Here is a 23,306-nt window from a genome sequence, read left to right on the forward strand (position 1 = left end):
CTCAATGTCCTAAACCTGTGTGGCACGGCTGTGACCGCCACAGCCACTAGCCAGTAGCCACCAGCCATGGGTAGCTTGTGAAATTTAAATTAATTAAAAGTAAATAAGGTTCTGAACTCAGCTCCTTCACTCCACTACTCTCATTTCAAGTGCCACGTGGTTTCGTGTGGCTGGGACTTGGGGGTCTCCACCATCGCGCAAAGTTCATCCGGTGGAACTATACTTTTTCCTTTGTTCTCATCTTATTCCTCGTGTTTAGATTTCAAAAAAAATTACCCTAACATACCAAAAAAAATATATCTTAAATAATATCCTCTCCCCAAGAAGATAAATTGATCTAAAGCAGAGAGCAGTGACTTCCATCAGTGGGTGGGGTAGGAGAGGGGACAGATCCAAGACAGATGGGAGACCAGCACACATCATGAGCGTCAGAGAAAGCAGGGCGTTCATAGTGACAGACAGTAACTGTGGCTTGTTCCTGTAATTGCTTTCCTCTGATTGAATGTAAATGATAAAGAAGCGATATAATTTATTCTGAAAAAGAAGCGGCTGGAGGACATTAAGGAGCCATCTGTCTCTGAGGGCATTTCTAGGTCTGGAGGGTGGCCATTCTTTCACAGAAACTGTGATCAAAGGTGATCAACTGTGATCTCCGTGGCCTGAGAGGGACCATTTAGACTCAAAAGGTTAAAAGCCTCTGGCCCTTGTGACAGAGTTTGTAGACTCTTTATTAATTTTTTCAAAACAAGAACAGACTGGTTTACACGGGATCGTTTGTTGCTTGGCCCAGATGAGGGTGAGAATAGATTTGTTGTTCCAGGAAAGGGAGAAGGGAGCTCAAGTTCCTGCAAGTGTGAGGCCCTGTGCCAAGCCAGGCCATTCACAGCAGTCCAGACTCCAGCACATGAAGACACAGGATTGCCGTTGTCAACCTATTTACTGATCAGAAAATTGAGGAAAGTGCTAAAATATTTTGTCTGAGAGCGTAAGTGGTGGTCTTGGGTCTGGAGATGAGAAGCATCAATTCTTCATTGCGGCATCTTAGTTGTTCATGATTGCTTGTTCATTGATTGCTTTCTCATATGTACCTGACCGGGGGATGCGGCAGAGCAAGTGACCCTTTGCTCAAGCTAGCCACCTTGAGCTCAAGCCAACAACCTTGGGCTTCAAGCCAATGTCCTTTGGGCTGAAGCCAATGACCATGGAGTTATGTCTATGGTCCCACACTCAAGCCAGAGACCTCACACTCAAGCTGGTAAGCCTGCACTCAAGTCGGGGACTTCAGGATCTCAAACCTGAGTCCTCTGTATCCCAGTCCAGTGCTCTATCCACTGTGCCACCACCTGGTCAGGCAATGTTGTGGTTTCTAATCTTTTCCTAAAAGCATTCACTAGTCTAAATTTGGGGATTTTCATTTAGAGCATCCTGAATTCTTACCTACTTCTCTTGGAGACAGAAATGAGGAGAGCTTTGGATGCCATTTGATACTGTCTAGTACAGTTGAAGGTGGTCACTCCTGATTATCCAGAAATTCCACTTTAGTTTTATCTCAGAAGAGCTACTGCACCTGGATACCAGAAGACATGAGCATGTTCGTAGCAGAATTGTTTGCAATAGCAAAACACTTCTAGAAATAACACAAATGTTTACTGGCAGTAGAATGAATAAAGAATTATGGTGCATCTGTACTAGGGGAAGGATATGCAGCAATGAAAATTAGGTCGAGCCACATGCATCAACCTGTATGGAGCACAGAAGCACAGTCAGTCCAGGGCAGTCTTCATAACACTATGCCACCACCTTTCTTGCCGCAAGACCTATGATTCACCAGATGCCAGTGCACCCTGAGCATGAGCAGCAATGTGGCATGCAAATACCTTTAGGGAGTGAACTCTGGGCTCATTGATGCTTAAATATGCTGGATGGCTGCAATATCCAAATCCTTCTTCTCAGGCAGCAATGAGTGAAGTGATAAATGAAGTGGTACCACTGACTAGCCTGTTTCAGAACTAGAAATGGGAAGATGGAAGTGGACAGGGCCTAGTGGACTGGTCTAGCACAATACCTATCATAAAGTACTGAACAAATGAATGGACAAATTGAAGAATGGTATTGAGCACATGACCAGCTTCCTCAAGGCTATCAGATCTCTTTTCATCCATCCATTCATTCTTTCAACGAGCATGTTTTGAACACCTACTAGATATCTAGCAGCATGGTAAGGTATATTAAGAATGAAAGCAATATAGTTCCTGCCCTCAAGGGGCTCAAATTTATGGGAAGAGTAGAGATACCAAATGTGTCTTCATTATTTTTTATGTAGATGTAGATGTAGATGACATAGATGTAGATGTAGATGATGTAGGTGTAGATGACATAGATGTAGATGTAGATGATGTAGGTGTAGATGACATAGATGTAGATGTAGATGATGTAGGTGTAGATGATGTAGATGTAGATGTAGATGCAGATGACATAGATGTAGGTAATGCAGATGTAGATGATGCAGATGTAGATGTAGATGATGTAGATGTAGATGACATAGATGTAGATGTAGATGATGTAGGTGTAGATGATGTAGATGTAGATGTAGATGCAGATGACATAGATGTAGGTAATGCAGATGTAGATGATGCAGATGTAGATGTAGATGATGTAGATGTAGATGACATAGATGTAGATGTAGATGATGTAGGTGTAGATGACATAGATGTAGATGTAGATGATGTAGGTGTAGATGACATAGATGTAGATGTAGATGATGTAGATGAAGATGTAGATGCAGATGACATAGATGTAGATAATGCAGATGTAGATGATGTAGGTGTAGATGACGTAGATGTAGATGTAGATGATGCAGATGTAGATGATGCAGATGTAGATGATGTAGATGTAGATGATACATGTGTAGATGATGTAGATGTAGGTGATACAGATGTAGATGTGGATGATGTAAGTGTAGATAGTAGATGTAGATGATGTAGGTGCAGATGACATAGATGTAGATAATGCAGATGTAGATGATGCAGATGTAGATGTAGATGATGTAGGTGCAGATGACATAGATGTAGATAATGCAGATGTAGATGATGCAGATGTAGATGTAGATGATGTAGGTGCAGATGACATAGATGTAGATAATGCAGATGTAGATGATGCAGATGTAGATGTAGATGATGTAGGTGTAGATGATGTACAGTAGATGTAGAGGTAGATGTGGGAAGGAGTGCCCACAACAGAGAATGATTGGGAAGTTTTTCCCAGAGGAAATAAAGTTTGAGATGGGTCTTGAAGTTGAAGTAGGAGCTTAAAGAATACCTAGTGTCTCAGTGCATTTCGGGCAGAAGAATACGTACACACAAAGACAGGGAGCTATTTCAGAGCCTGCCATGGTGATAGGGGTAGTGACTTGGTCTGTCCGACTGCTGAGGGATAGAAAGAGAATGGTGGGTAGTGGGGCTGGTAGAAGGGCCTTCTGTGAATGGCTGGGACTTTATTCTGTTGACAGTGTGGAGTCTCTAGACACAGGGTTTCGGAGACTTCCAAAAGTCTAAACAATATGCAAGCCAATGAAACAAATGTATGGGGAATCATATTGATTATTCTAATGAACAGTATATGTTTTCCAAGTACACACACACACACACACATATACAAGTCCATAATGTTATCCAAAGTTGTTTTTACAAAAGCTCTGTTAATAGTAATAATGATGGACTAAACAAAATTATAAAGTACCAACAATCCAGATGCCTGCTATATTTCTCTGTGACACTTTAGTAGCTCTACATGCATTAAAGGTAGAAGTGGCTTATAGGTTCAAAGTCTACATTTAAAATGCAAAGTCATCTCAATATTCTTGTCCTGGACTTGCCCTAAGTGCCTTGTGTCTGTTCTGCCTTCCTTTGAGATAGCATCTTATCTGAATTGTTTGTTTCTTTTCAGAACTCTGGGGAGGCAGTATGTCAGAGTAAGGACATGACGTTTTGGAATCAGATAAATATATAATTCAATTCCATTCCCACCACTCCCTGGCAGTTGTTTGACTTAAGATAAGGAGTTCAATTTCCCAAAGCCTTAGTTTCCTCATCTCAGAAATGGAAAAACTAAAATCTGCTCCACAGTATGGACATGATGTTTAAATGAATTAATACATGGGCATAAGTTCCTTTTTCCCTTTAAATGCACCAAGACACACATAGCGGCAAGGGAGAAATTAAGCAGTGTGGCAAATTAGAGGCAGGAAGGTTACTGAAGAGTGTATTAAGCATCAGCTATGTGGCTGGGATGTCATTATTTGCAAAATATGAATTCTACTCGGGTATCGTTTTGGGTTCATGAATGTTAGTGGTTAATTTTTTTTTCTTTGAAAAATGAAAAAAGACCACAAGGTTTTTCTCCGATTTAGATAAGACACAGTAAATTAAAAGAATACATAAGGGGCCCTCGCCGGTTGGCTCAGTGGTAGAGCATTGTCCTGGCTTGTGGATGTCCCAGGTTCTATTTCCCGGTCAGAGTACATAGGAGAAGCAACTATCTGCTTCTCCACCCCTCCTACTCCCCCTTTTCTTTCTTTCTTTCTTTCTTTCTTTCTTTCTTTCTTTCTTTCTTTCTTTCTTTCTTCTTTTTTTCTCTCTCTCTTTCTCTCTTTCTCTCTCTCTCTCTCTCTCTCCCTCCCTCCCTCCCTCCCTCCCACAGCCGTGGCTCAATTGGTTTGAGTGCATTAGCCCCGGGTGCTGAGGATAGCTCCATGGAGTATCCACTTCAGGTGCTAAAAATAGCTCGGTTGTGAGCATGGCCCCAGATGGGCAGAGCATCAGCTCCAAACGGGTTGCCAGGTGGTTTCCAGTAGGGGCAGATATGGCAGTCTGCCTCTCTGTATCTCCTCTCACTTGGAAAAAGAAGAGAAAAAAAAGAAAGAAAAAAATTTATGAGATATTGTCACCAGTAAGAGCAGTTGTCTTTTCTAGGGAGTTCTGTAGCTATGTCCTGAAATGGTCTGGGCTACTCTTTCTAATCAGTGTCTAATATTTCTGGTTTGTGGTTGTTTCTCCTAGTTGACCTTTTAGGCTTGTTAAATTGGCGTTCGAACTCCCAGAACATTAAGCATAACTTAAAGAAGTTAATGGAGGTGGATGGAGGAGAGATTGTTAAGGTATGTTTATACATTCATACTTAGAGATATACCCACTGTCTCATTACTTGAACATCTTGCATTAAACCTTTCATTGTGAGTAGAAAGCTTGTTATCTACATTGGGAAGCAAGCATGTAATTTTTAAGAAGATGCTATTTTTAAACTTAAGCTGTTTAAACCCAATGATCCCCAAATTTCTACAGTGTGGAGTTGAATGGAAAGCACCAAATAACCTCTCTGTTTCTCCTTCAGTTTTTGCAGGATACACTTGATGCACTTTTTAACATAATGATGGAGATGTCAGACAGTGAGACATATGACTTCCTTGTGTTTGACGCCCTGGTAAGCAGTTACACATCAACTAGTGCTGTGCTCTCCACGGCTGGTTTTTGTTCTGTCACTATTATAAGTAATTGTTATTAGTAACCACCTGCACTAGTATGTGTATACAACTGTCTTGACTGTTTCTTGGTGCTGAATTTCTGGAGGTAAATTGAGATACATTTAACTTATTGTCAAAGCTTTTCTTTCTTGTAGTTCCTCTGTTTTTAGATTTCCATTCTGGTGTGGTGACTTATAGGGAAAACAAGGTTATGTTACATTACAAGTCAGGAATCACTTTAACTCACCTTAAAGCTGTCTGGTCATAAACCAGGAGAAACCATTAACAGAGAAACTTGCAGCTTGTTGTATTTGAGTATGTGTGTGTTTGTGCAGGGGAGACTGATTTTACAAGTCAAGGTGAGTCTTAGTCTTGTATATGTATGCTGCATGACCCTGCCAACAATTAAATTTTAGCCACAAGCAGTCTGCTCCCAGAACCAAAACTGAGACCCAAAGAGGCAATCTGGGAAGGCCAGAGGTGATGGTGGAGTGGGGGAGGCCAGCACATTCATCCAAGCATTATTTTCTCATTGTTGGGTTCAACTTCAGAGCTGAACATTATGTGAGTGTTACCGCAAAGGAGGAATGTAGATTGCGGCTTGAGGTCATTCACCAGCTTGGAGAAACTGGTGAACTCAAGCAGCCGGTCAGGGCATGGAAGGTGAGGGTATAAGATAAAGACAGGAAGTGCCCGAGATCAGGACACAGCTGGCCAGGTTTACAGGAGGGAGAGAGACTGGTTCTAAGCTCTGAGCTATAAGGTCTGGAGATACCTTCCAGTGGGATCGAGCAGGGGGCAGTGGGCATACCGGAAGCTGTGGGTGTTCCTTCTGCACTCTTCCATCTTAAGTAAGGCAAAGAGGGTGTTTGTAGATTACACACCTGGCAACAATATGAGGGCGAAGTTGGAAGGCAAATATCCGGTACAGTTCAGTTACTGGGGGCGCTGACAGCCCTCAGAAGAGCATCATGGAGCATTTCATTGGCTGCACCACTGGGTCAGAGTTTATTGTTCCCGAAGGAAACCCTGTCCATGCTCCCTCCCTCCTGCCCAGCTGTCTCCCCTGACTTCTGGTACCGTACTCTGTACTCTGTGGTAACAGTGATCTCCTGAGGCCAGAGTTGCTTTCACTGGTTCCTGACGGCATCTAGCACAGTGCCAGACACAGCATCTGTCTGTTCAGTAAAAAGGAACCCCAAGACTGGTTCTGGAATAGTGGAGGGAGAATGTTACAAACATGATGAAAACAGAAAGGACAACAACCCGATGTGAAAGTCTAGACTGTTGACAGAATGCTTGGGGCTTGTACAGCACTGCTATTCACACGTCTCATCTTTGCAGGTGTTCATTATCTCACTGATAGGAGACATCAAGTTCCAGCATTTTAACCCTGTCCTGGAAACCTACATTTACAAGCACTTCAGTGCCACCTTGGCGTACATGTAAGTGATTCAGAGGAGCTGCCCATTGGTGGGTTATTGAACCTGCACCCTTAGGGCTAGTTGTTGAGAAGCAAGGTCAGAGGCTCAGTAAACATGGCTCCAAGGGCAGAAGCTGTCTGAGCCTCCTGGTTGAAAGGGGGCTGTCGAAGTATTCTCACCCTGGAAAAGGTATGAAGTTCAGGCTCTTCTTTTGGGAAATGACGGAAGAGATAAGATTGTGTATATCTTTAAGATTCCCAAATGTAGCCATGAGGATTGAAGCCTTTAGAAGCATACAACAGGACAGGTGAACATCCTCAGGAGCTTTGGAATTGGGTGTCAGTGAAATTCACATGCGGCCCCAGGGGGATCAAACAGTAGATTAAACAAAAATCACATCTGGTAGAATAGCAGGTCATGCTTTCTGCCCTATACCATGGTGCTTGGTAGGATTATTACTTATGAGACCAGAGAAGATGACTTCTTCCTTCTTCTGCACAAAAGGGAGTGGTGACCCCTCGTCCTCAGCACAGCCTTCTCTCTGCCTCTGGTGTGTGAGTGCTGACTGAGAGTGGCAATGCATGTTCACTCCGCACCGCGCCCAGGGGTCTCGCCGTCACGTGTCCTGGGTGGCTTGTCACCTCGCCTCCTTGCACTCCAGTTATTCTGCAAAGATCTTTTTGACAGTGGCTTTTGCCAGATTATGCCAGTTGTTACTAGTAGTCTGGTCTGTTGAGATAGCCACTGACCTGACCTTTAGGTCAAATCATTCATCCTTTGTGTCCTTTCCTGAATACACAAGAAAATTCTCAGTTTTATTTGCTTGGAAGTCCAGGAGTGTAATAAAACATAAGTGACATAAAAGAGGTGTCCTGCACTGTAACCACCAACTGACACATTGGGTAGGTGCCTTCTGGACAGGGGGAGCGACAGACACAGGTGGTGGGTTTGTTCCCTCAGGGGCTTCATTTTCCAAGCTGGCTGTAGCTACGAGTAAGGAAACTCTGTCCCTTGACCTCCATTATTCAGAGCCATGTACAACACTCCACGTGGTCGTAGTCTGGTTTGGTCAGTTCTGCATGTGTCCTATGGATTTTTCCTTAGAAAACTCAGAGATTCCAAGAAAGAAAGTTGAAAATATCAGTGCCCTGAAAAGTCTGAATGAGCAGATGATTAAGACAATGCTTCATCTGAAAACTCTAGAAAGACTAAGCATTCTGCAGTCTCAGAGCAAGGCTGTCTGTGGGCATTCTCCTGCTCCCACACTTGGCAGTGTTCCCTCTAGCTCCTGTGTATGGATTCTGACAAGTCTGGGCACATTGGAGGGAGTTAGACATCTTTTTTTTTTTTTTTTAATGAGCACATGCAAGGGGGGGGGAGGGGAGAAATGAGAAGCATCAACTCGTAGTTGCGGCATATTTAGTTGTTTTATTGATTGCTTCTAATATGTGCCTTGACCAGGGGGCTCCAGCTGAGCCAGCAACCTTTGGGCTCAAGCCATGACCTTTGGGTTCAAACCAGTGACCTTTGGGTCATGCCAGTGACCATGAGATCATTTCGATGATCCCACGCTCAAGCAGGCAACCTTGCGGTTTCAAATCTGGGACCTCAGTATCCCAGGCTGACGCTCCATCCACTGTGCCACCACTGGTCAGGTGGAATCAGGACATCTTTGAAGGTGACTATCTAAGATAGACATTCTTTCACTTACAAGGAACATCTAGACATGTCTATATAACACACCGGAGACTAAAATATCTTTAGGATTTGAATCTTCCACTCTTTCATTTCTTCATCCTGTTTTAAAATCCTACAAAGAGAAAGAAACTACCCCCTGTTTCCAAGCAGAAAGAAAGCTTCGAATCTAGACTGCCCCGAAGAAATGAAACCGCGAAGGAGTTAATTTCCCTGTGCAGGACATAGTCTAGAAGAGAGAATGACCATGGTGACTTCTATTTCCCTAGTACGTCAAATCTGTCCCTGTGTGGCACACCCCAGACCTCTCTGACTACCACTTTGCCCCACGGACCTTGTTTTCTTTCTCACCCTTTTAAGGAAACTCTCCAAGGTACTGAACTTCTACGTGGCTAACGCAGACGACTCCAGCAAGACAGAATTGCTTTTTGCTGCTTTGAAAGCATTAAAGTACTTGTTCCGGTTCATCATCCAGTCTAGAGTGCTGTACCTGAGGTAAGGCCACTGCAGTAAGATGCTGAGGCTGTCCGTTCTCTCTGGGGGTTTTCCTTACTCCTTGTGCTCACGCTCAGCTCTGTGACCTCTTTGTCATGGAGCTGCCAAATTTCCGAACTTCCGGTCTGAAGGTGGAAGTGGACCATGACATTGTTAAAAAGGGTCCAGGTGAAGACCTTTAGGACAAGCAGAATCTCTAGGGCAGTTATGACAGAAGGACTTGGAGATGCAGGTGGCTAAAACGTGCAGTGTGCTGGAAGCCTTTGTTGGTGACAGCAGCTCTAAGGAGGCAGGTTCTTGTGGCAAGGCTATATTTGTACAGCAAGGGGTTTCATGACAGTGTTGGGTGTATAAATCTGGGCCCATGAGCTGTTGTTGGTGGTACAGGGAAAAATGGTGGCAATTGTTTGAGGAAGTATTTCCTCAGCTGTGTGCGTCTTTGCTGATACCATGCTTGTCTACCTGGCGAAACTTAGCCACTGAGATAGGGTGATTCCTAGTTCGAATTCTTGGAGTAACAACTCCATCAAAAAGAGGAGAAACCCAGAAAGAGGAAGTAACTTTTCTGGGAATGCTCACAACCCCAGTGCCATCCCTATCCTTCAGTGAAAACAGTGGGACTTCCAAACTGTTAAAATACATTCATAAGGCAGAAGGAGAAGGTCTGTAGATTCAAGCATGTGTGTTTTTTAAATTTATATATTAAAAAATTATAAACAAAGGCAAATAAGTTCCCTGGGGGAAGAAAGGTTGTAACAGAGTACAGATCAAAGGTGAATAGCTTTATTGATTAAAGGCTCTTATAAATCAAGAAATGAAAGACAAATATCTTTAAACAATAGCAAACAAAATCAGATGATTTACAAAAGAACAATTCAAATGGTTGACTAAATTTTTTGAAATGTATACTCACTATCAAAATGCAATACACACACCCTATCTTTTTAAGACTTATACATCTGATAAGGATTAAATGGAAATATAAATTCTTAAGGGCAGAAATTTGTTACTATAAACAAAAAGAAAAGAAGGAAGGAAGGAAGGAAGGAAGGAAGGAAGGAAGGAAGGAAGGAAGGAAGGAAGGAAGGAAGGAAGGAAGGAAGGAAGGAAGGAAGGAAGGAAGGAAGGAAGGAGGAAGGAGTCACATTTGTCTAGTAATACTTACTGATGAGGAAGAACCAACTTTTCATTCAATGGACAAATCTTGGAGATAAGCAGGACACTTTAGGCAGCCAGTAGGAGCCAGGGTAGACTGAAGTGTATGTCCTGGGCAGCCCTCCTGCAGAGTAGGTCATCACCAGCATGGCCAGTCGACATGCAGAAGCACTAACTGGGTTTGAAGACTGGGTTGGGGGCAGAAAGTTTCTGGGTTGAGGAGCTTTTCTTCCCCTTGTCTGAAACTTGAACTCAAATGATTAGGACTTGATGAGGTGAGGACAGAATGATTAGAGTGACACAGAAAAGGAGGTGAAGGAGAAGGGGTGAGTGAGGCTCAAGAACAGAACATGGCCAGTGTGGTGTGTCAGGGTCAGCCAGGGTCATCCCCAGCCTATCAGACATTCTGCTAATGATCTGAGGAAGGGAGGCAAGCATGCTGGGTTCATCTGCTGCTTCAGGCAAAGCAGCTTCTTGTTCTCCCTCCGTGCTGGAAATGCCCAGAGACCACCAGCGTAGAGGGTCCCCATAAGGCTTGTGGGGAACCCTTCCTGACCGGCTGATCAGAGAGAACCAGTTGGAGAATGCTGTGGTTGGACACTACATACAAATGGCTACCCTGCTGTCATATCTTCTCAACCTACTGGGCTGGCTTCTCCCAGAAACCATCTTCGAGCTCCTGTGACTTCTCTTTATATAACTCAAAGTGGTGACGAGGGAGGCATGGGCCTCCAGCATTGCTCAGGCAACAGGTATATTTGGAAATTTCTTTTAAAGATGGAAAATATGATGGCTTTTCCCTTTTTCCTATTAAGATTTTATGGCCAAAGCGAAGATGGAGATGAATTTAATAACTCAATCCGCCAGTTATTTCTTGCTTTCAATACGCTAATGGACAGGCCTCTGGAGGAAGCTGTCAAGATCAAGGTCAGAGTGGCTTCGTGGGTAACATGCTGTCAGGGAGGAGGTCATGGGGCAACACAGATCTGGTCTTGGTGGGACACAAGCAGAGTAAATCATCATTTGTGGACAGCATGTGGCTTTTAGTATGACTGGCAGGAAATACAGGGGAAACCTGTGTTTTAAGTTTATCATACTTTTGTGTTCTCAAATATCAGTTTGCCAAAAACAAGCTACCCTTTTAGAAATCTCTTGAATGGTTTTTATGGCCCCTATGAATTCATCCCATGGATTCTGATGTTATAGGCAACAGATTTTTATTCTTAGTTCTTTTATTCTTTCCAGGCGTTCAATTCGGACTTTATTATCAATTTTTTTAATGTAAACCATCATTATCAATTTTTTTAATGTCAACTCTGTAATCACTGAAGACTCAAATTTGAACTTTATTAGTTATTCTTTGCTCTTTATGGCAGCGTTGTGAGGGAGAGGTCAAAATTTTAATTACCTCCTCAGATAGAAAAATGCATCCCAAATGGGTAGTGCCCACTGGGAATGAAGACAGACACTGCGTCCTGACTCTTCAAGAAAATGATTTGAGGAGATGGCTTTTATATCAGCTTTCCTCTTCATCCCAAGAGTTTCTGTGCCCAGTTCCCTGTTTAAGGGCCCAAGCCTTCTCTTCCTGGGATCAAACAGTGAATTCTGTATTTGTCCTGCTTGGCAACTGAACCTGCCTTGGGGGCTTTTCTCGCAGGGAGCAGCTCTGAAGTACCTTCCAAGCATCATTAACGACGTCAAGCTTGTGTTTGATCCTGTTGAGCTCAGGTAAACAGCAAAAACATTTCCTTGACTTTATAACAGAAAAGCAGCCCCAGCCCCAAGCATATGATAAATGCTTGGCTGGGGCCTGGGCTGCTACAGTGTTGTTATTCTTCTAACATGTATCCACTGAGCCCGTTCTAGTGCTCAGCTCAGGGAGCATACAAAAGAAGACCCAAAGCCTGCTTCTGAAGAGATTTGAACTTTGTCCAGGGAAATAAGACACACAGACTAAAGTTAACCACACATGAAAGTGCATAATAATATGCTCCCAGCCCTGTATCTAAGTATCCCAGGAATGCAGTCAGATGGCGAGGGACGCTGGGGTGGGGTTAGCACAAAGGGACCCTGCAGAGCCAAGGGTTATGGCAGGTCAGGAGAGCAGCTCCAGCCCGGGTGTGCTTGGGCAGTTTAAGCAGAGTCCACTTTAAGGTGGAGCCCTGGAGTGAGCAGGGAATGTAATCTCTCCTTTGCCGCCTGGAGACATAGGCTCAGTCATCTGGGACAGATCTCCAGGTAAACCTCTTTATTCTCTGATCCCAGAGCAGAGGAGCAGTGTAATGATACCCTGAACTTGGCACAGTGAAATACTAACCACTGGGCTTCTCTTCCAGTGTGCTCTTCTGCAAGTTCATCCAAAGCATTCCTGACAACCAGTTAGTTCACCAGAAGCTTAACTGCATGACCAAGATAGTAGAGAGTCATCTCTTTCGGCAGTCGGGTAAGTCTCCACCCCAAACAGCTACCTGCTGAAATTCTAGTCCTGCTTCTTCAGCCAAAGCTGGCCCTTCTTCCGACGTTGCTACTGCCCATGCCAGTTGTTTTTTGGCACTTAAGAGCCTCCTGGAAAGCCAGTTTTAAAAAGAAGGTGAAGTCAGTAGTTCAGGATTTCCAATAATACCTAAAAGAGCAAAATTATGTGTTCCTTAATTAGAACAGTCACATGTTTCGATAATTAGAGAGTTTTGTCTGCAAAATAGGAATGCCAGAAAGTAACAAGCAAGCAGGAAAGATGGTCCTGTTAAATAAGTCCTTCTTTGACTTATACTTAGCATATCCTCAAGATCCAGGGGCAGGGGTCAGCAGTGGGGTCTGTGCTGGGTGCCACTGGTCCAGGACAGCTGACTGCGTGCTTGTAGTCTCAACTCCATCTCAGTGATGTCACATGAGTAGCTGAAACACCTTTACTGATAAAATACTATTTATTTTGTCATTAGAGTCAAGCACGTAGCCACTAAGTCTAAATCTCTGTGCTCTTATAGCAAAGCCGACGAGGGGAAGAGGTTCAGTATCTGATCTTTCCACCAATAAACCCAAGACTGGCTGGAGTGGGCAGTTGTGGGAATTTTTTTTCATCCTCCACCAGCTTAGGATGTCCTGAGGGTGACCTCGTGTTATGTGTATTGTCTGAGGGAGGGGAAGGACCAGCAGGACTCTTATACGGGACTCTTCAGAAAAAGGAAAGTCGAGTGAGTCTCGGTGGGAGAATCTTCTAGGCTTTGCCCCTGGCTGGTTGTGTAATTTGCTCTCCATCTCAACTTCTATTGCTATGGAAGGGTGGGTTTGAACTCAAATAAATGGGAAGCCTCTTTGACTCTGATATTTTCTGACCATTTGGATGTGTGCTTAGAGGTTTTAACTGTTACCAGGACACAGTTGGAAGTATACAAAAAGCTAGTGAGGGTTCTGAAGTAGAAAATGTAGCATTACTAACCATCTTGGTATGCTATGATCATCTATAGAAAGGATCAATGAGCCTTAGGAAGGGTGGGGTGTTTGCACTCTAGAGCAAGCGTACACTCCATGATTTCATTCAGAGAAAGTATTCTCGCTGCTGACAGTCATTCCTGTGAGTGTGCAGAATGTCTGGACTCAACATAACAACGTTTTACAATAGGGAAGATCCCAACAGGAAGACAGACTTTACTCTGTGAGTCCACATACCTGTGAGTCTTTGTCCATAGACACGTTAGAAGGTACTAGCGAAGCTGCGTACTTAGGAGAATTTTAGAATCTTCTCCATTAGATGGATCATTACAGAACAAAATTTTAAAAATGTTTTCCATTTTACACTTTTTCTTTTTTTTTTTTTTTTTTTCATTTTTCTGAAGCTGGAAACAGGGAGAGACAGTCAGACAGACTCCCGCATGCGCCCGACCGGGATCCACCCGGCACGCCCACCAGGGGCGGTGCTCTGCCCCCCAGGGGGCGATGCTCTGCCCATCCTGGGCGTCGCCATATTGCGACCAGAGCCACTCTAGCACCTGAGGCAGAGGCCACAGAGCCATGCCCAGCGCCCGGGCCATCTTTGCTCCAATGGAGCCTTGGCTGCGGGAGGGGAAGAGAGAGACAGAGAGGAAAGCACGGCGGAGGGGTGGAGAAGCAAATGAGCGCTTCTCCTATGTGCCCTGGCCGGGAATCGAACCATTTTACACTTTTTCAATTAAAGTTTACATTTAGTATAATTTTGTATTAGTTTCAGGTGTACAACATAGTGGTTAGACAATCATATACTTTACACAGTGTTCCCTCTGATGTTTCCAGTGCCCACCTGGCACCGTACACAGTTACTACAATATTTTTGACTCTGTTCTCTGTGCTGTACTTACATCCCCGTGACTGCTCTGTAACTACCAAACTGTGCTTCTCAATCCCTTCACTATTTTACCCAGTTCCCCAAGCCTCTGGCAGCCAGCAGTCTATGAATCTGTGTCTGTCAAAACAAAAAAAATAATTTTAGCTGTATAATTTGGCTTTTTTTATTAGTTTCATATGACTGCTTTCAAATATCCAGTTGGCATTTTTTTTTAATGGCTAAAGAAATTGTTAAATACTGTAAACATTTTGCTACAGTTGCCTATGACAAATATCATTTTCTTAGTTTTTATAATCAAGTTGCAGGGTGAAGTTCCATGCCTGACCGTGATCTCCTGGAGGTGCAGCCGGCAGGGCAGAGCCAGTTGGGGAGTTGTGCTAACCTGTGGAGGGAGTTGCGGGAAGGAGCCGGCAGTTCGGGAGGTGACCCTGCAGCTGGTGAGCCGTCTTCTTCTTCTGTCTCAGAGTGCAGAGATGTGCTTCTGCCGCTGCTGATAGACCAGCTCAGCGGCCAGTTAGATGACAACTCCAGCAAGCCTGACCATGAGGCAAGCTCGCAGCTTCTGAGCAACATCCTGGAAGTGCTGGACAGGAAAGATGTGGTGAGTCAAATCGTCGCCGACACAAAGCGTAGCATACACTGGTCCCATTACCTAGAACGAGAATGGCGCCTGGTCTTCCCGGTCTGGGCTCTGGGGCAGGCTGTTTCCATTCTAGAGTGATCAGAGAGCTTCTCCTCACCGGAGCCTGCTCTGCCAGTCCAGGCCCTGGGGAGGTCTGCTGACTGCTGGGGCCTGGCTGCCTGATTTTCCTGGCTTGTCCATCCTTGAACCCCTGTGAGCACTTTTCAGATCTAGAGCCCTGTTTAGATGCTTTCTTCCTGTGCAGAAACCTTGACCGTCTTTTATGTTTGATAACTGTCATCACTGTAGATGTGCCTGAGCTTCTTGGAAGTTCTTCTTTTCATAGTCTATCTGACACTGATCCTTGGGACCTGAGTGGAAATTCTGTTATCTGGCCTCATCTCTGTGACCTAGGCATCTGTGCCCCCCGAAAACCTGGGACTGGATCTGCCCGGATCCCCTTGGGCCCACACGGCCCACGGACTTGGCACAGCTGGCACCCAAGGGGCCAGAGAATTTGCACAGAGTGCTCAGTTGAGCACAAACCATGGTACCAGATCCTGTGGGGGCTGCATGGATGGCACCAACTCCCACACAGCAGGGAACCACTGTTGGTCTTGCCTGAGCCCATTCTCCTACCAATATCTTTAGGTTCAGTTCTGCTGAGGGATATAAGACACTGTCCCTTCTCCCAAAGGTAAAGCCTTTGTTCACCCTGCAAGGTCCACCCAGTGTGGTCACAGCCTACCTTGTCCCCTGCTCATCATCATGTGGGCATGTCTGCATTCCTGATCATTCTCACCACAGCCACAGACATACGGGAGGCCACCACTGCTTTCTGCCTGCCTGTCTCTTCATGGACCTGAGCCCCTGCTGCCCACCTCACAATTTTTGTTTTGTTTTGTTTTGTTTTTGTATTTTTCTGAAGTTGGAAATGGGGAGGCAGTCAGACAGACTCCCGCATGTACCCAACCAGGATCCACCCGGCATGCCCACCAGGGGGCGATGCTTTGCCCATCTGGGGCCTCGCCCTGTTGCAACCAGAGCCACTCTAGCGCCTGAGGCAGAGGCCATGGAGCCATCCTCAGCGCCTGGGCCAACTTTTGCTCCAATGGAGCCTTGGCTGCGGGAGGGGAAGAGAGAGACAGAGAGGAAGGAGAGGGGGAGGGGTGGAGAAGCAGATGGGCGCTTCCCTGTGTGCCCCGGTCGGGAATTGAACCCGGGACTCCTGCACGGCAGGCCGATGCTCTACCACTGAGCCAACCAGCCAGGGCTGCCCACCTCACAATTTATTTGATATGTATTAATTATAGGTCATCTCCCCCCCCCCCTTTTTTTTTGCTTAAATGTGTTCTTAGGAAGCACATGATGACATGGAATAAAATTTCCCCCAAGGAATTTTGTGATTGGGGATTTGATTCCTAAACAAGGACTTTGCAGCAAATAAATAAATGCGATCAATTGTGTTATAATGACAGTAATATTTTTTAAAAAGAAACATTTCTGACTCAGTGATTAAAATACTAAAATGAAGCTCCAAGCCCTATAACATTGGCTCCAATGTACTAGCACTGTGGTTTTGTCAGGGCTTCCATGTTCTAAAGCCGTGTATGTACATGACCCCAGATCCGTCTGGAGCATGGGATCAGGCAGCATTGGGTGTCCAGTCCCACATCTTGAACTGCAGCTCCTTCTCCTTGGACAGATCTCATGGTGCCTCACCTTGCCTTCCAATAATGTATAGGAATTGTTCTAGAGGACTGCTTAGGTTTCTTTCACTTCTGATCCTGTAGTTTTAAAAAATATAATCTTATATAAAAACATATAATATATGTTTCTTACTACCAGAATGACTTCAAAAATGACTTGAATGTATTTATACCCAGTGTTAGGAAATTTAATTGACTTTAAAAATTACTTCTTGTCTTCCTAGTAATGTTCCTTGTATTGAGCTGATGCATTGAAGATTATTAATCCTGAAACTCTGTTAAAGTAGTAAATTCAATAATTTTTTGTTGGTAGTGATGGCATGAATTTCTTCTCACCATAAGCATTTTGAAATGTATGAAGTAACTTCCTGTGTTCCCGGGTTCTCTTATCTCCTCAGGTAATTCTAGGCTCTAACTTACTGACATTGTTCTTGTGCCTATTTTTATAGCCTAGAGTTCCCTCCACTTTTTCCAAAGCTTTATCTCCTCATTGTTCTTGTTGGTCAAAGTCCAGTGGCAGTAAGATCTCTGGAAGTTGTTCCTGGTGCCTTCCTGCCCTAACCTCTCCTCTCGGTAGTGCCCTTCATGCACTCGTGTCTCTTTTTGTCCCTTGCGTTCTGGGTCCAGTTCACAAACACTTAGTAAACAGCCCCCTGCTGCAGGCACTGTGACAGGTCTGAGACCACAGCTGTGAATAAGAGGAGCAGGTGCGCTGCCCTCATGGTGTCCTCCTCATGGGATCTGTGTGTTTGCTCATTTGTACTGAGGTCCCAGCTCTCCTGGAGGACAGGTCTCCTTAGGGCTCTGAGGATGCCCGGTTCATTGTCACTCCTCTGTACAAGGCCCTCATGACGAACACACCTGGTCATGTCTGCTGTGGAAATGTTATGTAATCACAGCATCACCAGGAGAGGCAAGTTTTATGAATCACTTTCATCCAAAGAAGTAAGAAGCAAGTAAAAAAGTCATAAAAAGCATGAAGAGAAAAAAAGGAGGAGCTGGAGAGGGGAAGCTAACAGCCCCCAGTGTTCTGAGAAAACTACACACAGCCATGATTTAGTTATTTGAAGCATTAACGAGGAGTTTCAAAGTATCTATCATGAAGCAAGAATGAGTAAAGGCTTTGTAGAGTCACGCTGAATATCCGTAAATTGAAGTTGAATGAGTGTAACACCAAATCACAGAAAAAGAAGGAAAAGCAAACATTTATGAGGCATTATCATGTACATCTGCCCAACTAATTCTATAAAGGAACGCTTTTTGCAGCTATGAAACCCTGAAGCTCAAGGAAGTTAAGTAATTGTTCAGAGTCACACCTGATAGACCCAGATTAGTAAATCCCTTTGTTAGTCTGCTCAGGCTGCCAAAACAAACAATCCAATTAAAAATGGTCAGAGGACCTGAATAGGCACTTCTCTAAAGAGGACATACAGATGGCCAATAGACTCATGACAAGATGCTCAATGTTACTAATCATTAAAGAAATGCAAATTTAAACCAAAATGAGATATCATGTCATACCTGTCAGAATGGTTATCTTCAATAAATCCACAAACTAGTGTTGATAAAGGTTGGAGAGAAAGGAAACCCTCTTGCAGATTGGTGCAGCCACTGTGGAAAACAGTATGGAGTTTCCTCAAAAAATTAAAAATAAAACTGCCCTATGACCCACCAGTTCCACTTCTGGGTGTATATCTGAAGAATCCCAAGATGCCAATTTGAAAGAATATATGCACACCTATATTTGTTGCAGCATTACTTACAATAGCCAAGATTTGGGAGCAGCCCAAGTACCCACCAGTAGATGAGTGGATAAAAAAGCTTTGGTACATTTACACAATGGAATATTACTTAGCCATGAAAAAGAAGGAAATCTGACCTTTTGCAATGGCATGGATGGAAATGAAGATTATTCTGCTAAGTGAAATAAGCCAATCAGACAAGGACAAGTACCATGTGATCTCATTTATATGTGGAATCGAGTGAACAAAATAAACTGACAAACAAAATCGAAACAGACTCATAGATACAGAGCACAGACTGATAGTTGTCAGAGGGGAAGGGGGTTGGGGGCCTGAAAAGAAAAGGTGAAGAGATTAAGCAAAAAAAAAAACAAAAAACTCATAGACACAGCAACAGTATAGTGATTAGCAGAGGGAAAGGGTGGGAGGAAATAGAAGAGGGTAAAGGGGGATAAATGGTCCTGGAAAGAGGCTTAACTTTGGGTGGTAAACACATAATACAAAATATTATGGATGATGTACTATAGAAATATACACTTGAAACCCAATATAATTTTATTAACCAATGTCATGCCAATTTAAAGTCAATGAAAGATTTTTTTAATTTAGTCCTGATGCCTGACCTGTGGTGGTACAGTGAAGTGTCGACCTGGAACACTGAGGTCTCTAGTTCAAAACCCTGGGCTTGCCTGGTTAAGGCACATGTGGGACTTGATGATTCCTGCTCTTCCTCTCCTTCTCTCTCCCTCTCTCCCTTTCACTTTCCTCTCTAAAATGAATAAATTTTAAAAAGTAAAAAATATATAAAATATATTTTAAAAAATAATAATAAAGTAAAATTCAGTCCTACCCCTGGCTGGTTTGTTCAGTAGTAGAGCTTCAGCCCAGCAAGTAAGTGGTTGTCCCGGGTTTGATTCCCAGTCAGGTCACACAGGAGAAGCACCCATCTGCTTCTCCACCCCTCACCCTCTCCCTTCTCTGCCGTGGACTAGTGCGGCTAGTAATTATCCAGGTCCTGAGCAAGAATGGTGCAGAATGAGGAAATAAACTCAGAGAGAAAAAGGATGGATCGGGAGATCTCTTTGCATAGCCATTGGCTTGCAAGAGCAAGTCTTCACCCCAAACCACGTTATTTATAGGGCAGAGCAAAGTTATTAACAAAACAAAGAGATCTTGGATACAAAGTCACATTTCCGAGGCAACCCAAGAATTCTCCCCAGTTAAGAAAACCCCCACGCTGTCTTAACTTCAGGAAACAAAGGGTAAAAGAAAACTGCCTCCAGTCTCCCTGAGGGACATGGGGGGTAGGACAAGTAGAAACAATGCAGCATCTCAGTTAACATGGAGGTGTGGGGAAGGGCATGAAAATTGCCTTTACCAACTTAACCAGTCAGAGGTTGTGGGGAAAAGCTTAGCCTTTAGCAACTTAATTAGGCAAGTGAGGTGGGAGATGGATAGCAAAGATCCTATCAGCTTACTGCCCCTCCCGCACACCTCTGTCCCCAAAAATCTAAACTGCAAGGACTCTATCAGCTTGCAGTCTCCGACACTTCTCTCTCTCCCTTTCTCTTCTCCTCCCACAGCCATGGCTCAGTTGGTTCCAGCACAGGCCTTGAGTGCTAAGGATGGCTCCGTGCAGTCTCCACCTCAGGCACTAAAAATAGCTCAGTTGCGAGCATGGCCCAAAATGGGTGAGCATCGGCTCCAGACGGGTGTTTCCAGGTGTATCCTGGTCTGGGCGCATGCGAGAGCCTTTCTCTCCATCTCCCTCTCACTTGAAAAAGAAAAAACCAGTCAGTCCTCACATAATGTCATTGATAGATTCTGTGATTTTAAGTGAAACCACATGTAATGAAACCAATTTTACCATGGACTAATTGAGATAAACAAGAGTTAAGTTTCTATGATGAAAGGACATTACTTGAGAACGTGCTTTATAGTAGCCTAAGTGTCTTAAACAATATAAACTGTGTAAGTTCTGGAAGCTGGAGGTCCTCGGTCAAAGTGCAAGCATGGACCAGTTTGTGGTGAGGGCTGTCCTTCACGGAAAGCTCTGTTCACACGTGGCCTGTCCTCAGTGTGTGAGTCGAGCGAGAGTAAAGGTGCGCTCTCTGGTGTCTCTGACGTAGACACTAATTTGATCAGAGCAGGGCCCTGCCTTCATGACCTAAGAGCCCCAAAGGCCCCATGTCCAGACACCATCACAGTAGGAGTTTGAGCTTCAACATGGGGATTTTGAACACATTCAGTTCACAACCATCTCTTAAACTTGAATTTCTTGGTTTGGTTTTTCTTTCTCCTCCACAGAAGGTAGCAAGAAGTTTGTATTATTGCCTTTCACCTCCAGTGCATATGCCTGCCTGCTTGTCCTGGGCAACCTGACCTGCTCAGAATGAGTTCCAAGCACCTCGTGCTCATGGGCGTCCTCCCCAAACCACGTTGTCAGTGGCCAGTGAGCTCTCAGGGAACCTGGAGACCTGAGTTATCAGGACAGCTTCTTCCCTGCATCCCCATGCTTGTCCTGTAAATATTATAACTGATTGTTTTCAAACAATTCCTTAGTAACAGCATTATGTATCATTCTGTGAAACTGGTTTCACTTTTGGATAAGAGGTGGCTGAGTAGGGAGGAGCCAGATGAGATTGAAAGGGCAACCTCATCATCTAGGTTCCCAGAGACAAGCACTGCTAAAGTGGAAGGTGTAGTGTCAGCTGCTGTGTCTCCCACAGGGCCCCCTGCCCTGCACCTGCAGCCTATGCTGTGTCCCCTACAGGGCCCCCCTGCCATGCACCTGCAGCCTATGCTGTGTCTCCCGCAGGGCCCCCCTGCCATGCACCTGCAGCCTATGCTGTATCTCCCACAGGGCCCCCCTGCCCTGCACCTGCAGCCTATGCTGTGTTCCCTACAGGGCCCCCCTGCCGTGCACCTGCAGCCTATGCTGTGTCTCCCGCAGGGCCCCCCTGCCGTGCACCTGCAGCCTATGCTGTGTCTCCCGCAGGGCCCCCCTGCCATGCACCTGCAGCCTATGTTGTATCTCCCACAGGGCCCCCATGCCCTGCACCTGCAGTCTATGCTGTGTCTCCCACAGGGCCCCCTGCCCTGCACCTGCAGCCTATGCTGTGTCCCCTGCAGGGCCCCCCTGCCCTGCACCTGCAGTCTATGCTGTGTCTCCCGCAGGGCCCTCCTGCCCTGCACCTGCAGCTAGTGCTGTGTCTCCCGCAGGGCCCCCCTGCCCTGCACCTGCAGCCTATGCTGTGTCCCCTACAGGGCCCCCCTGCCCTGCACCTGCAGCCTATGCTGTGTCCCCTACAGGGCCCTCCTGCCCTGCACCTGCAGCCTATGCTGTGTCCCCTACAGGGCCCCCCTGCCCTGCACCTGCAGCTGGTGCTGCGTCTCCCGCAGGGCCCCCCTGCCCTGCACCTACAGCTGGTGCTGTGTCTCCCACAAGGCCACTATGCCCTGCACCTGCAGCCTATGCTGTGTCTCCCGCAGGGCCCCCCTGCCCTGCACCTGCAGCCTATGCTGTGTCTCCCGCAGGGCCCCCCTGCCCTGCACCTGCAGCCTATGCTATGTCTCCCGCAGGGCCCCCGTGTCCTGCACCTGCAGCTGGTGCTGTGTCTCCCACAAGGCCACTATGCCCTGCACCTGCAGCCTATGCTGTGTCTCCTGCAGGGCCCCCATGACCTGCACCTGCAGCTGGTGCTGTGTCTCCTGCAGGGCCCCCCTGCCCTGCACTGCAACTGGTGCTGTGTCTCCCACAGGGCCCCACCACTGTGCACTTGCAGTTGACCATGGAGAGACTGCTGAGAAGGATCAACCGGACTGTGATTGGGATGAGCCGGCAGTCTCCGCACATCGTGAGTATCTCTCAGGGGACCCGCTGCCACTGTTGCATCTGTGCTTCTCAGTTTCCCATCAGCCTCAGTGGGAGGCTTTGGGGACCTGTATCTGGGACCCAATTCACGTGGGCCCCTCCCAGCCCAGTGTACATTCTGCGCTGCATGAGTGTGGCATGGCTCCCATGAAAGTGCATGGAATCTGGGGCTTTACATCCTCCCTGGGTGGTGGCCTTGGTTATCACTGGGAGCAGATCCTTTCTCTTGAGAGAAGTTGATGCAACAGGTTGGGGAGGTTGGGGGGGGGGCATTATTAAGGATTCTGTAATCATGGGTGGGGGGTCCATTCATGAGCAGTCATGCTCACACCAAGGCTTAAACAAAAGCTTGTTCTAATAATGAAAGCAGAGACCCACTGCCACAGGCAGGGACCATAGGTAGACTGGTACCACGGCTTCCATTCAATCAAACACTCTCTAAGTATTTGTCGAATATTTTATTCAAGGAAAATGTCACTCTCGGTGAGCAGAAATGAGAGGTTTGGGTAGCTGCATTCAGCATTTCTTCTATTATTTCAAGTAACTTGGTTCTAAATCTTGATTTGAATCTAGATGCACACCCTGTCTGGGCCCACCCACGTTAGACGGTTAGTGGTAATAGCATTAGTATTTCCAGCCGTGGTGGTGACAATAGCAGTCATCAATAGCCGATTATTTTTGTGTGTCAAAATTGTCTTAAGCACTTTATATATTTCACTGAAAGTCCGTACCCATTGTGTTAAGAAGTTGTTTT

General features: G+C 45.4%; 1 protein-coding gene across 2 annotated transcripts in view; it reads left to right on the top strand.

The window, feature by feature from the left end:
* DOCK5 (dedicator of cytokinesis 5) overlaps positions 1–23,306 on the top strand; it is a 221,829-nt gene that overhangs the window by 131,801 nt on the left and 66,722 nt on the right. Inside the window, exons 19-27 of one of the 2 annotated variants that reach the window (XM_066351933.1) lie at positions 5,058–5,155; positions 5,389–5,478; positions 6,863–6,963; positions 8,998–9,132; positions 11,103–11,214; positions 11,945–12,015; positions 12,624–12,730; positions 15,070–15,206; positions 22,440–22,535. In XM_066351933.1, the coding sequence (XP_066208030.1) occupies positions 5,058–5,155; positions 5,389–5,478; positions 6,863–6,963; positions 8,998–9,132; positions 11,103–11,214; positions 11,945–12,015; positions 12,624–12,730; positions 15,070–15,206; positions 22,440–22,535 (947 nt within the window). The remainder of the gene's footprint in view (positions 1–5,057; positions 5,156–5,388; positions 5,479–6,862; positions 6,964–8,997; positions 9,133–11,102; positions 11,215–11,944; positions 12,016–12,623; positions 12,731–15,069; positions 15,207–22,439; positions 22,536–23,306) is intronic. The other variant, XM_066351942.1, reaches the window with a different exon arrangement.

This window comes from Saccopteryx leptura, chromosome 1 (assembly GCF_036850995.1).
Source record: "Saccopteryx leptura isolate mSacLep1 chromosome 1, mSacLep1_pri_phased_curated, whole genome shotgun sequence".
NCBI classification, from domain to species: Eukaryota; Metazoa; Chordata; class Mammalia; order Chiroptera; family Emballonuridae; genus Saccopteryx; species Saccopteryx leptura.